We start from the raw sequence: 16,659 nt of genomic DNA on the forward strand, positions 1-16,659 counted from the left end.
TTTGTCCTTTAAAAAAATTATGTGCATAGGTGTCTTTGAAAGGTGAGTTCTCAGAACCAGGGCATATGTAATTTTTTTTAAACCTGTTGTGAAATCCTCCCTCAAAGGGGTTGTCACCCTTGGCACCCCACCAGCAATGTGTGAGCGCTTCTGTTTCTTCACAGCCTGGCCAACAGAGGGTGTTGCGAGTCTTCTGAATTTTCTTAACCTGGTAAGTGAGAAATGGTATTTCAGTGTCGTTTTAAATTTGTATTTCTCATATGATGAGTCAAGTGGAGTGCGTTTTCATATGCTTAAGGGCCATTTACATATATATTCTTTCTGTGAACTGTCTTGTCTTTTGTCCATTTTCCTACTGGATTATTAGCCTTTTTAGTCTTGATCTTTTAAGAGCTCCTCACGTATTAGGGAGATTGGCTTCTCGTGATAAATTGCAGTTATTTCCTTTCCTTTATCATTTGACATTTGACTTGCTTCTGGTGGTTTTGTCATGTGAAAGTTTCTTTTGTGTATTTGCTTTTTTTCTGAGATGGAGTCTCACTCTGTCACCCAGGCTGGAGTGCAGTGGCGCGATCTCAGCTCACTGCAAGCTCCTCCTCCTGGATTCATGCCGTTCTCCTGCCTCAGCCTCCCGAGTAGCTGGGACTACAGGTGCCCACCACCACACCTGGCTTTTTATATATTTATAATTTTTTGTATTTTTAGTAGAGACGGGGTTTCACTGTGTTAGCCAGGGTAGTCTTGATTTCCTGACCTCGTGATCCACCTACCTCAGCCTCCCAAAGTGCTGGGATTACAGGCGTGAGCCACCACGCCTGGCTGAAAGTTTTTTTTTTTTTTTTAAATGAAGTTGGCTGTCAATCTTTAATTCTTCCGTATATTTAGTCGTATCTAAGTTTTTGCTGTTTCCAGGTTATAAAAAATTTATTCTTGCTTTCTTCTAGTAAATATATGGTTTCATCTTTTACATGAAGGGCTGTTATCTATTTAACTAGTATCATCTTCTTAGACAGTTAGATTCTTTCTAATTACAAATGATTTTTAAGTGTAGCCAAATGTTGAAATAAATTCTTCAGTGTAGACTTTCCGGATTTGGGTTGTATAACATTTTAAGCCTTTTGAACACATATATTGCAGAATAACATTTCTATACCAATTTTGATTATCTTTGAAAAAATCTGTACTAGGTAAAAATACTATGTTACAGTTTAATATGCATTTTTTATTACGTCTTGAGCATCTTTTCTTTTCTTTTTTTTTTTTTTGTCCAGATGGAGTTTTGCTGTTGTTGCCCAGGCTGGAGTGCAGTGGCACAATCTCGGCTCACTGCAAGCTCCAAGCCTCCCAGGTTCAAGCGATTCTCCTGCCGTAGCCTCCCAAATGACTGGGATTGCAGGCACCTACCACCATGCCTCGCTAAGTTTTGTATTTTTAGTAGAGATGGGGTTTCATCGTGTTGGCCAGGCTGGTCTCAAACTCCTGGCCTCAAGAGATCCTCCTGCCTTGGCCTCCCAAAGTGCTGGGATTACAAGCATGATCCACTGTGCCCAGCCTTGTTTCTTAATTTCAAAGATTTCTTTTTATATATGTTAACTATATTAAGCTTTGATCTGGCATATTTAGTATAAATACTTTCTCTATTAATTTGATTTTGTAAGTGACATTGTAAAACATGTACCGGTTTTTAAATTTTATTTGAAATTATCAGCATGTTTATTGGTGATCTTTTCTAATGAGGGAAGGAGATATCGTGCTTAAAAAGGCCTTTTACATACAGAGGTTATATAAATAATTATCTAAATTTTCCTTAAGCTTTTTTTCTGTTATTTTGTTTTGTTTGTGTAAATCTTTGAAATACTTGGTGTTTACTTTGGTGTGTCATAGGTGTCTAATTTTATTTTTTCCCCATTTGCTCAATTATGAATTTCTTTCCCTCATATGAAATAGTTCATATTTCATTCACTGAATTTTTTTTTTTTTTTGAGATAGTCGTGCTGTGTCGCCCAGGCTGGAGTGCAGTGGCGCCATTTTGGCTCACTGCAAGCTCCGCCTCCCGGGTTCACGCCATTGTCCTGCCTCAGCCTCCCGAGTAGCTGGGACTCCAGGTGCCCGTCACCACGCCCGGCTAATTTTTTGTATTTTTAATAGAGATGGAGTTTCACAGTGTTAGCCAGGATGGTCTCGATCTCCTAACCTCGTGATCCGCCCGCCTCGGCCTCCCAAAGTGCTGGGATTACAGGTGTGAGCCACCGCGCCCGGCCTCATTCACTGAATTTTTACACAGCCACATTGTTTCTGGGCCGTTTGTTATGTTGCACTATTGAAGCTGTTGGTAATTGCCAGCGTCAGCTATTGTAGTTTTTTATAATCACTTTATTTCTGATTAAGGCCCCTATGAACATGATACATATTCATGGCTTTTATCTTCCTTCATTTATCTTTCTGTCAGAATAATTTTGTAAAACTTCATTAAAAAAAAAACGACAACTGTGCTGTGCCTTAATTACCACCTCTTCTGCAATAAAAGAATTCCAAATGGGATTTCAAATAACATGTATGTTTATAGATTTAAATTGGGGAAAGACTTAACATTTTTACAATATTGAGCGTTTCCTTTTGTTTCTTTCAGCAGTATTTATTGCACAGTTACTATGTGCCAGGCACTGTGCTAGATATTTTTTAGATTTTATTGGTATCGTTAATGAAGTTTTAAAATAGCAATTTAGTCAGGCGCAGTGGCTCATGCCTGTAATCTCAGCACTTTGGGAGCCGAGGCGAGCAGATCATGAAGTCAGGAGATCGTGTCCATCCTGGCTAACACGGTGAAACCCCGTCTCTACTAAAACTACAAAAAAATTAGCCGGGCATGGTGGCGGGTGCCTGTAGTCCCAGCTACTCTACTTGGGAGGCTGAGGCAGGAGAATGGTGTGAACCCGGGAGGCGGAGCTTACAGTGAGCCGAGATCACGCCACTGCACTCCAGCCTGAGCGACAGAATGAGACTCCATCTCAAAAAAATAAAAATAAAAATAAAATAAAATAAAATAATAATTTAAAAAACTCTTCCTAGGTATTACTTAAACTTAGGAATGCCCTTGATATTTTTTCACTTCTTTATGACTAATGACCATACTGAATTCCTCTACTGTTTTGGTTTTTTTTTTTTTTTTTGAGACGGAGTCTTGCTCTGTTGCCAAGGCTGGAGTGCAGTGGCGTAATCTCATCTCACTACAACCTCTGCCTCTCAGGTTCAAGCGAGTCTCCTGCTTCAGTCTCCCGAGTAGCTGGGACTATAGGCACCTGCCACCACGCCCAGCTAATTTTTGTATTTTTAGTAGAGACGGGGTTTCACCATGTTGGCCAGGCTGGTTTTGAAATCCTGACCTCGTGATCCTCCCACCTCGGCCTCCCAAAGAGCTATGATCACAGGTGTGAGCCACCGCACCTGGCCTCTGCTGTTTTTAATAGTCTTTCAGCCCAGCCTCTACGGTTTTTAATAATCTTTCAGTCTAGGCACGGTGGCTCATGCCTGTAATCCCAGCATTTTGGGAGGCCGAGGTGGGTGGATCACCTGAGGTCAGGAGTTCGAGACCAGCCTGACCAATATGGTGAAACTCCGTCTCTACTAAAAATACAAAAATTAGCTGGGCATGGTGGCAGGCGCCTGTAGTCCCAGCTACTCGGGAGACTGAGGCAGGAAACTCACTTGAACCTGGGAGGCGGAGGTTGCAGTGAGCTGAGATCATGCCATTGCACTGCAGCCTGGGCAACAAAGCAAGACTCTGTCTCAAAAAAAAAAAATAATAATAACAATAGTAATATTCTTTCAGTTGATTCTCTTAACTTTTCTAAGTAGACTATTATCAATCTGCAAATAATAATAATCTCATCTTCCCTTGTCGTCCTTGTATTTTTCATACTGTATTGGTTAGAACTTCTAGAGCAAAGCTAAATAATATCGCAGTTAAGGCAGTAGTGTTCTATTCTTAGTTTTTCTTTCTTTTTGTGTGTGTGTTTCTTTTGTTTATAATTTCCCCTATACTGTACTAATCATGTTTATTCTGCTTTTAATCATTAACACCATGAGCTTTATTGCTAGATTTTTCTAACATCAAACTGTTCTTAAATTACTAGAATAATTTCTACTTGTTGATGGTATATGGTCCTTTTTAATGTAATTCTGAATTTGCTAATTTTTTTTTTTTTTTTTTTTTGAGACAGAGTCTTGCTCTGTCGCCCAGACTGGAGTGCAATGGCGCGATCTCAGCTCACTGCAAGCTCCGCCTCCCGGGTTTACGCTATTCTCCTGCCTCAGCCTCCCGAGTAGCTGGTACTGTAGGCGCCCGCCACCTTGCCCGGCTAGTTTTTTCTTTTTTTTTGTATTTTTTAGTAGAGACGGGGTTTCACCGTGTTAGCCAGGATGATCTTGATCTCCTGACCTCGTGATCTGCCCGTCTTGGCCTCCCAAAGTGCTGGGATTACAGGCTTGAGCCACCGTGCCCGGCCAGCTAATATTTTTGAAAAGATTTTTACATTTATAATTCCTAAGTAAGATTGACATGTGGTTGTCTTTGTCATGCTTGTTACCAAGGTTATGGTAGCTTAAAATGTGAATTAGGCTTTCCATCTTTTTTTGTGCTCTAGAAACTGTCTTTTTTTTTTTTTTTTTTTTTTTTGAGACGGAGTCTCGCTCTGTCGCCCAGACTGGAGTGCAGTGGCCGGATCTCAGCTCACTGCAAGCTCCGCCTCCCGGGTTTCCGCCATTCTCCTGCCTCAGCCTCCCGAGTAGCTGGGACTACAGGCGCCCGCCACCTCGCCCGGCTAGTTTTTTGTATTTTTTAGTAGAGACGGGGTTTCACCATGTTAGCCAGGATGGTCTCGATCTCCTGACCTCGTGATCCGCCCGTCTCGGCCTCCCAAAGTGCTGGGATTACAGGCTTGAGCCACCGCGCCCGGCCGAAACTGTCTTTAATTATGATAATGACACTTTTTTCCTGATTACAAAAATGATCATTTTCTTATAAAATGTTAGAAAATCCCACTACTTAGATAGAACCATGGTGCTTTCATGTGTTTGCATTTAGTTCCTAGGTTTTTTCTCTGTTTGGGTGATATTTTATTTTATGACTTGATATTTTTTCCTTTTCATAAGTTGTGATGAATATCTTTCTATGTGAACAAATTGAGATTTGAGCCATAATTTTTAATGGCTACATACTGTGTCTTTTATCTCCTGAATGCTTTTGGTTTTTGATTTTGTGGACTCCTCTTCGTAGGCCTGGTGTGTGTGTGGCTTTTTTATTTGCTTCTTTTGCCCTTTTCTCTTTGAGTGTAGAGAGATCTGTTTTCCTTGGTGTTTCTCCACCACATTGTAAGTGGTTCTTCCTTGGTTCCCAGGGGCAAGGGGATAGTTCAGGTTAGACTTTTCTTGGCTGCTGGTGCCTTGGAGGTCTGCTGGATGTGTGCAGTCTGGGCCAGCCTCTAGCACACTGGCTGGTTTTCCTTGGTGTGATTCTGCAAATCCAAGGAGGGAGTCCACTTGAGTTATGTAATTGCTGCTTTTGACAAGGGAGCAAAGGAAACCTGTGGTATTCTCTTTTTAACATGTCTCTGATTTCATCCATGGGTGAATATGTTTTAACTTATACAGGCAGTTTTTTCACGTTTCCAAATTCCTGAGAGACCTCTTCTCGCCCTCTTCTCCATCCTTTGATGTAACAGGTTAGAGTCACAGACAAAAATTTCCTCTGGGATGACTGGAGAAAATTCACATACTCCTGGGAAAAGAGTCATGTGCTTTTCACATTCCTCTTGCATAAAAAGAACACATTGCCGTAAAACGTTTCATTGGGTTGTAAATTTTACCGGTTGTTTAGAGGGCCTGGTGGGGATGGTAATGGGACTTCACGCTTTGTCATTGGAAGCCTGGTTGAGAGAACTGTGGGTTTTTGCTCTGGAATGAAGACTTGGGGAACACAATTTCCTGCATGGTTCCAAGGCAGGTACGTAGGATCAGTGGGTAGAAGCTCAGGCCACAGGATTCAGCTGATGGTGAGAGCTCACTGACAGTTTCTAGTCAGTATCGGTGTTCCAGTCTGGCTTGGCTCACCACTTGGCCAGGATGTGGAGTGGGTATAAGCTGTAAGTGGGCAGCTGGGCCAGGGCACCACTGAGCCTCCTTCCAGCCCCGAGTTTGTCGTGAGGGGCTGAGTATCTATCTCTTCCAGCCCCGGTTTGATTGAATCATAGCCCGTGAAGTAGTGTTTATGTGATGTAATTTCGTGGATTCTGCGCTCTGGACTAGAATACTTAGGATGTGTTCTTTTCTTTTCAGCTTACCGTGACAATCAGAGCTTTGTTGCAGAACCTGAAGGAAAAGATCGCCCTTTTGAAGGACTTATTGCTAAGAGCTGTGGCAACACATCAGATGTATCCATGTAAACATTTCCACCTCTTTTCTAGAGTGGGAGGAAAAGCAGTCGTATTTTAAGAAAGGAAGGAATCTGGGCCACCCAGATTTTCCCACAGCTTGAGGAAGACCTGGTTTCCAAAATATTGCCTGTAATCTTGATTTCTATTTTCAGTGTCTGTTACATGTTTTACAGTGAATATGCTGGCAAAGCAAGACCCACCGAGGGAATTAACTTACTTGGGTGTAACCTGTACAGTTCAGGAAGCTAATGCTTTCCATCAGTGCTGTATTTACGGAGCCCCGCACTGCTCCCTGTCTAGACCGCCTTGACCATAGCTGGCTACTGCTCCAACAGGAAAACTTCCATGATCATCCTAAGCTGTAATTCTGCTTCTGGGAGTTTCCAGAGTTTTTAGTGATCATTTCTTTTCGGAGAGGCCAATACCAGTAGAAACCATACATCTCTCCCTACCCCCGTGTTTATGTAGATGATTGAGATGTGGCTTGTTTGCCTTATTTTTCCTCCAGAGGCACAGACTCTGCCTCTAGTATGGGAGTTGGAGGGGAAGGGGTGGGGTGGGTCTTCCTTGAAGCAAGTTATGCTGTCATCTTAACCTCCTACCAAGTGGTAAAATATTATTATTTTTTTTTTAGAAATTCATAATCTGGACCAGGTGCAGTGGTTCATGCCTATAATCCCAGCACTTTGGGAGGCCGAGCACTTGAGGTCAGGAGTTCGAGACCAGCCTGGTCAGCATGGTGAAACCCCGTCTCTACTGAAAATATAAAAATTGGCCGGGCGCGGTGGCTCAAGCCTGTAATCCCAGCACTTTGGGAGGCCGAGACGGGTGGATCGCGAGGTCAGGAGATCGAGACCAACCTGGCTAACACGGCGAAACCCCGTCTCTACTAAAAAAATACAAAAAACTAGCCGGGCGAGTTGGCGGGCGCCTGTAGTCCCAGCTACTCGGGAGGCTGAGGCAGGAGAATGGCGTAAACCCGGGAGGCGGAGCTTGCAGTGAGCTGAGATCCGGCCACTGCACTCCAGCCTGGGCGACAGAGCGAGACTCCGTCTCAAAAAAAAAAAAATAAAAATAAAAATAAAAAATAAAAATTAGCTGGGCATGGTGGCGCACGCCTGTACTCCCAGCTGCTTGGGAGGTTGAGGCAGGAGAATCACTTGAACCTGGGAGGCAGAGGTTGCAGTGAGCCGAGATCATGCCACTGCACTCTAGCCTGGGCAACAGAGTGTGACCCTGTCTCAAAAAATAAAAAAAAGAGAAATTCATAATCTGATCAATTTAGGAATATATACATGACTTGTTACCTACACTAACCCTTTACACCCGAGTGTATATTGGTTTGAAAACTTACCTCAAACTGGTCTTCTCTCATCATTTCTCTAAATTGTCAGTAGTTCATGCCAAAGACCCAATTTTTTGTATTTCAGGAAGTGGATACTGCCAGGTTTTAAATATATGGAAATACGGGAATACAACTTTTTAGATAAAACAATGGAAAGTGTTCTAAAAATTATTTTCCCCCATTGTTACCCTTTTATATCACTAGGAAAATTGGCTTAGTTGCATGGTTTTCTAGATATTCAATTATTGATCCACTAAGGTTTAAAATAAAAGTTTAATTTCAAACAATTAGGGCCTTGTTTTTAACACAATTGGAATATTCTGAGATACTTTACCTTCCATGTAGTGTAATTTGTTATGGCACAGTTGGTCTATCATATAAAGGGTTTTTATTTTACCCAAATCAACAAGTCCTAATATACAGACCTCACTGCACCATTGTGCCCAGCTAATTTATTTATTTATTTTTTTTTGAGAGGGAGTCTCATTTTGTTGCCCAGGCTGGAGTGCAGTGGTGCAGTCTCGGCTTATTGCAAGCTCTGCATCCCAGATTCACGCCATTCTCCTGCTTCAGCCTCCCGAGTAGCTGGGACTACAGGCACCCGCCACCACACCTGGCTAATTTTTTTGTATTTTTAGTAGAGACAGGGTTTCACCGTGTTAGCCAGGGTGGTCTTCATCTCCTGACCTTGTGATCTGCCTGCCTCAGCCTACCAAAGTGCTGGGATTACAGACGTGAGCCACCATGCCTGGTCTAATTTTTGTATTTTTAGTAGTTTCAAATGGGCAGTTCTATTTCCTCTGCTTTCAGTACTAAGCACTGGGAAGTCTACACATGGCAAGATGTGTAAATTCATGTTAGTGTTACCTAAAACACATATATTAGAAAGGTAGGCCGGGTGCGGTGGCTCAAGCCTGTAATCCCAGCACTTTGGGAGGCCGAGATGGGCGGATCACGAGGTCAGGAGATCGAGACCTTCCTGGCTAACACGGTGAAACCCCATCTCTACTAAAAATACAAAAACTAGCCGGGCGAGGTGGCGGGCGCCTGTAGTCCCAGCTACTCAGGAGGCTGAGGCAGGAGAATGGCGTAAACCCGGGAGGCGGAGCTTGCAGTGAGCTGAGATCCGGCCACTGCACTCCAGTCCGGGCGACAGAGCGAGACTCCGCCTCAAAAAAAAAAAAAAAAAAAAAGGTAACTACATATTGTGTCATGATATCATATGCATTGGCTTCCATTTAGATAACATTATTAGTCACCTTGTTTATGTGCTAAACCTACTGGGCAAGAAAAATATACAAATTAAGAGCTTTTTCTTTTTTCTATTAGTAATAATTTCTGCTAGTTATTACAGAGTACTAAACATACCACAGTTATAATTGACTCTGTTCTCCTAAATGCTTACAGTTTGACCATCTGTTGAAATCTCACAGGTTTTTGGTTTTGTGGTCATCTCAGAATTACTTCCCAAATTATTGAATTAAGGAGTAAGCATCAAAAACACTGAACAAGAGTTATTTAAAACATTACAAAAATATTTAGGGGCCTTAATGTGGATAATTTAGAATTTACTAGGAGACATCAAAAATTCAACTGGAATACAACAACTTTCCTTAAAATTCTATTTATTTTTTTCAAATAATTCATCTATTTCTACTGTAACAACTGCAGCCAGTACTAGGGATGGCATTTAACTAATCCACCCCATGAGGGCGCTCATAAACCTGTGTATTTTTAGGGAGGCCACCTCTTTTTTTTTTTTTTGAGATGGAGTCTCACTCTGTCGCCCAGAGTGGAGTGCGGTGGCGCAATCTCAGCTCACCGCAACCTTCACCTCCCGCGTTCAAGCGATTTTCCTGCCTCAACCTCCTGAGTAGCTGGGATTACAAGTACGTGCCACTGCACTCAGCTAATTTTTGTATTTTTAGTAGAGACGGGGTTTCACTATGTTGGCCAGGCTGGTCTTGAACTCCTGACCTCAGGTGATCCGCCCGCCTCAGCCTCAGGTAATCACGCCTGCTGGGATTACAGGCGTGAGCCACTGTGCCTGGCCACAGAGGACACTTTTGATGTAAGGGAAAGGAGGTAGCGTATATATTATGAAGGCCTCTTTTTAATTCTCATTCTGTTCCTCCCATCTTCCCTTCCCCCAACCTCCATCTTCTTCCCAAACATTTAAAATAATTATCTGGGCCGGGCGCGGTGGCTCAAGCCTGTAATCCCAGCACTTTGGGAGGCCGAGACGGGCGGATCACGAGGTCAGGAGATCGAGACCATCCTGGCTAACACGGTGAAACCCCGTCTCTACTAAAAATACAAAAAAACTAGCCGGGCGAGGTGGCGGGCGCCTGTAGTCCCAGCTGCTCGGGAGGCTGAGGCAGGAGAATGGCGTAAAACCCGGGAGGCGGAGCTTGCAGTGAGCTGAGATCCGGCCACTGCACTCCAGCCCGGGCGAAAGAGCAAGACTCCGTCTCAAAAAAAAAAAAAAAAAAAAATTATCTGGCAGTTATCCTCCAGATTTAAGATAGATAGCAATCTGTGAGTCCTAATAATCTCATATTATTAGTTTTTTTGGTGTTTCCTTCTCTTCTTTACAAAAATAGGTACTGAGGCCAAGTTAAACTTTGCACCGAAAGTCACTGATGAAGTTGGAGAGATAACCCAGAATTCCGGCAGAGGAGGTTTTTTTGTTTGTTTTGGTTTTTTTTTTTTTTTAGACAGTCTCGCTCTGTCACCCCGGCTAGAGTTCAGCGGCGCAATCTCGGCTCACTGCAAACCCCGCTTCCTGAGTTCTAGTGCTTCTCCTGCCTCAACCTCCCGAGTAGCTGGGATTACAGGCATGTGCCACCATGCTCGGCTAATTTTTGTATTTTTAGTAGAGATGGGGTTTCACCATGTGGTCCAGGCTGGTCTCGAACTCCTGACCTCGTGATCCACCCACCTGGGCCTCCCAAAGTGCTGAGATTACAGGTGTGAGCCACTGCGCCCAGCCCCAGCAGAGGCATTTTCTACACTGAGGAGAGGATTCTTGGAGAGCTTTAGTCATTTCCCAGGACCCCACAACTAGGAAATGGAAGAACCAGGTTCAAACACAGGGCTGTGTGGCCCCAACGTGAATTGTTTAAAAGCTGAATTATACTTTAGTAGAAATAATACAGTCAGCTGTCACCTGGCATGTCTTCAACTAGAATTCTCTATTAATTGTTGTGTTGCTGGACTGCCAAGACAAATCTTGTTTATAATACAAATCTTCAAGAACCTTCTTAACTATCAGAAGATTAGACAGTGTTCACTGTGGTTTATTAGGTATACTTTATGTTGTTGAGAAAAATGTTTGTTCATAAATCACCAATGGAATGACTTTTTAATCCTTTTTTTGAGGCATAATTAATGTTTGGTGACTTTTTTAATGTGAATATTTGAATACCACGTTTCCTTACTGTGCTGCATAGTTACGAGTTTATGATCCTTAATAAATTTATGCCTTTCTACATTTGTGAACGTGTCCAAAGAACACTAGGAGTTGCCAGAAAGATAAGTCCTATGCAAATACTTTCTAAACATTGAAATTCATGGAATTAAAGCATGAGATGTTATGCTCTCTCCTGAAAAAGTGTTTTTCTCCTGGCAGGAGTAAAAGTCAAGTTAAAATGGAAGTTCTGTGCTTTTGAATCCGTTAGTATGCAATTAATAATCCGAAGTCTTGCAGTCAGAGAGTTAAATTCTGAAAGGCCTTAACATCTGTTCACAGTGGTCTTTGAGACAGGAACTATAATTGCCTCACCAGCTGAGAAGAGGTGTATGCTATGGGAGGCTGCGTGTGAAATTCCAGATAGTACTAAACAGACTTAGTACCATCTTCTTAGCGTAGGCTTCACATGAAACTTATCCTTTTGTTGGCATTTCAAAGGAGGCTGCACCTTTACTTATTTTAAAGAGAATAAAGAAAATCTCTTTACAAAGGGGTTTGATGTCAAAAAGTACTTTGGTGTCTTGGAGGAAGGCCTTTGGAAATAATTTTTAAAAATCTATAAAAGATAGGCAAGTAGGGCCGGGCGCGGTGGCTCACGCCTGTAATCCCAGCACTTTAGGAGGCTGAGGCGGGCGAATCACGGGGTGAGGAGATGGAGACCGTCCTGGCTAACACGGCGAAACCCCGTCTCTACTAAAAATACAAAAATTAGCTGGGCATGATGGCGGGCACCTGTAGTCCCAGCTACTCAGGAGGCTGAGGCAGGAGAATGGTGTGAACCTGGGAGGCGGAGGTTGTAGTGAGCCAAGATCGAGCCACTGCACTCCAGTCTGGGTGACAGAGTGAGACTCCGTCTCAAAAAAAAAAAAAAAAGATAGGTAAGTAGATAGATAGGTGCATAGACAGATGTGGTGATTACTACGTAACAAACCCCAATGTATGTGGTTGTGGAGAGGCTGACTAAACAGATTTTACAGGTATCCCCTGATAGTTCCAGTGGAGGAAGACTGGTTCTCAAACACTGTGCCTGTCCCTCGGTTTACACTGATACTTGGTAATGTGAGAAAAATAAGGAGAAGATAGTGTTTATGTAGTGGAAGATTTCTGATTTATAAGAACTTTTTTCTGATTTAAGACAGGATCTCACTGTGTTGCCTAGGATGGAGGGCAGTGGCAAAATCCTAGCTCACCGCAGCCTCAAACTCCTGGCCTCAAGTGATCCTTCTGCCTCAGCCTCCCAAGTAGCTAAGACTCCAGGTGTATGTCACCATGCCTGGCTAATTTTTTGTAGAGATGGGGTCTTGCCATTTGCCCAGGCTGGTCTCGAACTTCTAGTCTCAAGCGATCCTCTGCCTTGGCCTGCAAAATGTTGGGATTACTGGTGTGAGCCACCATGACAAGTCTGTTTTCTGATTTATACAGAACTGTTACATGGTTCTTTCTAGTTTTTGGTGTTAAAATCTCCTTGCTTTTTCACCATGATAGTAAAAGTAGACAGTTTTGTTTCTTGTTTCCTTGAACACCCATACCTGGCAAAATGTATAATTGGTAATTCTGTGTAAGTTACACCCCCCCTAGTTTTTTTGGACATACTGGTCCATGAAACCTGAATGTCTAGGCACCATTGGTATAGTGGGAACAACATTGACTTTGAAAGCAGAGAGATCTGAGATCAAAGACCAGCTGTGCCACTTGCCAAGGCCAAACAGCAGTTTAGCCTTTCTGGACCTTAGTTTCATTATCTGTAATGTAGGAATAATCATGCTTTGCCAGGTTATTGTGCAAGCTGAAGAAAATCTTTTTAAAGCCCTTCACAGGACTAGCCCCCCATAAGGGTGGGTGGTGAATAAAAGGTGGTTACCAACACTTACCCCTGGGGAAGTTACTTAACCTCTTTGTGCCTCATTTGTGGAATGGGATGCTAGAAGTCCACCTGGCGTAAAGGCTTGTTGTGTAAGGATGAGATGATATGCATACAGAGTGCTTCAGATATACTGAGTCCTCCTTGAGGATTAGCTGCTATTGATTATTTTATCATTATTGTAAATATTTCAGCTACCATTGAGAATTCACAGGTCGTCCTTCCTTTATGGAGTTTTTAATCATGCATGGTGGTTATATCAAAACACACAAACAATGATGGTATTAAAATAGTACTTGCAAAATGTGATCAGTGCTTTCAGGAAGGTAAGGACTTGGCCTGGTACATCATAAATACTTATTAGAGTTTGTTGACTTAAAAAAAGAAAGCTGGAAAAGTCTTTTGACCTCTAAAACTTTGAACTGTTCCCTTGCAGTTCTTCTTTTTTGGCATGGAGAAGTAATTATCTGCAAACTTCTTCCTTTGCCAGTACAGCTCTTTCACAAAATAAGGCTTACCTAAATTCTATTTTTTTTTTTTCCAAGACGGAGTTTCATTCTTGTTGCTCAGTCTGGAGCACAATGGTGCAATCTCAGCTCACTGCAACCACCACCTCCCAGGTTCAGGCGATTCTCCTGCCTCAGCCTCCCAAGTAGCGGGATTACAGGTGTGCACCACCACGCCTGGCTAATTTTTGTGTTTTTGGTAGAGATGGGGTTTTGCCATGTTGGCCAGGCTGGTCTCAAACTCCTGATCTCAGGTGATTCGCCCACCTCAGCCTCCCACAGTGCTGGGATTACAGGTGTGAGCCACCGTGCCTGGCCTAAATTCTTAAGCCTTATACCAAATATACGAGAAAATCCAGGAGCTGGAGTGGGATTGGGTGTCCTGTGGATCCAGTTGCATATTCACCCTGCTCCATCTGTAGTTCAAATGCTTACCAGGTTACAGCAGAGAAACTGGGCTTATGCATGTTGGTAGTAGGTATTAGTAATATGAAATCAGGATCCAGTTTTATTTACAACCATTTATATCCATGAATTGGCTATAATTACATGTAAAATCAGCATAGCCAAGGACAAAGTACTATGATAGTTAGCTCTTCTCTTTCTTTTCTTTATCTGTCTGTTCTCTTATCTTCTTCCTTGGCTGTTCACCAAGTTGGTGGAAGAGGGAGGGGATCCCCAGCACTGGCCACTGACTGTGTGCTGTACTTTTTTTTGTTTTGAGATGGAGTCTCTGTTGCCCAGGCTAGAATGCAGTGGCACAATCTTGGCTCACTGCAACCTCTGCCTCTAGGGTTTCAGTGATTCTCCTGCCTCAGCCTCCTGTGTAGCTGGGACTACAGGTGTGTGCTATTACACCAACTAATTTTTGTATTTTTTTTAGTAGAGACGGGGTTTCACCATGTTGTCCAGGCTGGTCTCGAACTCCTGACGTCGTGAACCGCCCGTCTCAGCCTTCCAAAGTGCTGGGATTACAGGCGTGAGCCACAGTGCTCAGCCTTTGTGTCCTACTTTCTGCTTGTCCTTAGCATCACTCAGGCACACTCTTTCCCACTACCCTACTTTCCCCAGCTGCTACACACCTGTCCACATACATGCTGTATAGATTGTTTCCTGGATGATCCTTTGACCTCTTACTAAGAACAACCCTTATATAGCAAGGGTGCTGTGCAGATGGTCCATTAATCAATTTATTCTCATTCCATCTCCCTCCTCCGCATCTCCTTATGCTCTGTTCTCTCCATAGATTAAAATAAAATATAAAACAAAGAGGCAGAGTGTTCCTAATTGGATTGTTTTCCAGATTTACAGAGTCCCTGGGAATATTCTGAATTCATACGCACAGTATTGTTGTTATCAGGATTCTAAGAAGTGGCAAAGTTAAGTCAGCACCTCAAGGTGGAGAAGTCCCCAGAATGTTTGGTGGAAAAGCTGTGAGCTAGGGTAGAATGACCTGGGCTCTCACCTAGCATCGCTTGTTAACCCAGGCAAGTGACTTAGCCATGCTGGTCCTTAATTTTCTGGTGAGCAAAACAAGAGAATTGGGATTAAGGCCTCTTCTGGCATCAACTGTGTGGGTTTCCGTCCTTTTGTTACTCATCGACAAGACATCGTCATCAAGTTTTACTGTTTCTGAAACTGATGTTCTTTGCTAGCTCCTTCTTAAGTTTAAATCTGTAACTAGTATCTGCTGATTTTAAAATGTACCTTTATTGTTTTTATTACAAAGCGTATTATACTTTCTACTGATACATTTCTCATTAGTTGTTACCAATGACTCCTCTTTCTCTTATTCTTTTTCTGTCTCATCTCATTCTTCATAGTTAAGTGTTGATGGTTAGTAGCTAGTGTCTCAGACTTTTCTAGGCTGGAAATATATGCATATGTAAATAAGAAATTCTTTTGACTATAAAGGGATTGTATTATACATATGGTTCTGAAGCTTGTGTTTTTATTGATTAGCAGATGATAGAGACAAACATTAGGAAACAATATTCGGTGAAACATCAGTCTCCCTTATACCCTTAATCCCCAGTTGTCCTTCCTTAGAGGCGATGTTTATATATCAGAAATGTTCTGTGTATATGTACACACATAAATAGATACGATTTTTTTTTTTTTTTAACAAAGTGGGAGCATACTGTTCACTGTTTAGCTCCTTGCTGCTGCTGTTGTTTTTCCTCTTTTGGTTTAATGTTATATTTTGTAGATTATTCCATGTCAAATAATTCATGTAAACACTTCGTAAGTGCTCAAAAATGTTAATTATCATTATCAGCCCCCTAAGCAGCTTTCCTATTCTTGGCTGAAGGCTACAAAACATTCCGTTGTACAGATACACTAGTTACTTACTGATATTTCCAGTGTGGCTATTATAAATAATAGTTCAGTGGACATCCTTGCTTCTAAGTCCTTGTATGATTGTATCTGCAGGAGAAATGTCTGTTGAAAGACTGTACCTTTTACATTTTGTTAGGTATTTAGAAGGCAATTTAGCAGTTGGTTGAACCTGTTTGCATTACTATCAAGAATGTATGAGGCGGCTGGGTGTGGTGGCTCACGCCTGTAATCCCAGCACTTTGGGGGGCTGAGGTGGGTGGATCACTTGAGGTCAGGAGTTCCAGACCAGCTTGGACAACATAGGGAAATCCCGTCTCTACTGAAAATACAAAAATTAGCTGGGCGTGGTGGTGTGCGCATGCAATCCCAGCTACTTGGGAGGCTGAGGCAGGAGAATCACTTAAACTCCAGAGCTAGAGGTTGCGGTGAGCCAAGATCATGCCACTGCACTCCGGACTGGGTGACAGAGGGAGACACTGTCTCAAATAAATAAAAAAAAAAAAGAAAAAAAAAGAATGTATGAGGTCGGGTGAAGTGGCTCATGTCTGTAATCCCAGCACTTTGGGAGGCTGAGGCGAGGGGATCATGAGGTCAAGAGATCGAGACCATCCTGGCCAACATGGTGAAACCCCGTCTGTACTAAAAATACAAAAATTAGCTGGGCGTGGTAGTGGGTGCCTGTAGTCCCAGCTACTCGGGAGGCT

At 42.7% G+C, this 16,659-nt stretch overlaps 1 protein-coding gene across 5 annotated transcripts in view; it reads left to right on the forward strand.

The window, feature by feature from the left end:
- Nucleotides 1–16,659, forward strand: part of STX8 (syntaxin 8) — a 341,865-nt gene that overhangs the window by 13,690 nt on the left and 311,516 nt on the right. For all 5 annotated transcript variants that reach the window (XR_004430829.1, XR_004430830.1, XM_033184567.1 and 2 more), the window contains exon 3: nt 6,334–6,428. Coding sequence is in view for 3 of the 5 variants with exons in the window: in XM_033184567.1 (XP_033040458.1) it covers nt 6,334–6,428 (95 nt within the window). In the remaining 2 variants the exon portion in view is untranslated. The remainder of the gene's footprint in view (nt 1–6,333; nt 6,429–16,659) is intronic.

Source organism: Trachypithecus francoisi, unplaced genomic scaffold (genome assembly GCF_009764315.1).
Source record: "Trachypithecus francoisi isolate TF-2019V2 unplaced genomic scaffold, Tfra_2.0 Lachesis_group20, whole genome shotgun sequence".
In the NCBI taxonomy this organism is placed as follows: domain Eukaryota; kingdom Metazoa; phylum Chordata; class Mammalia; order Primates; family Cercopithecidae; genus Trachypithecus; species Trachypithecus francoisi.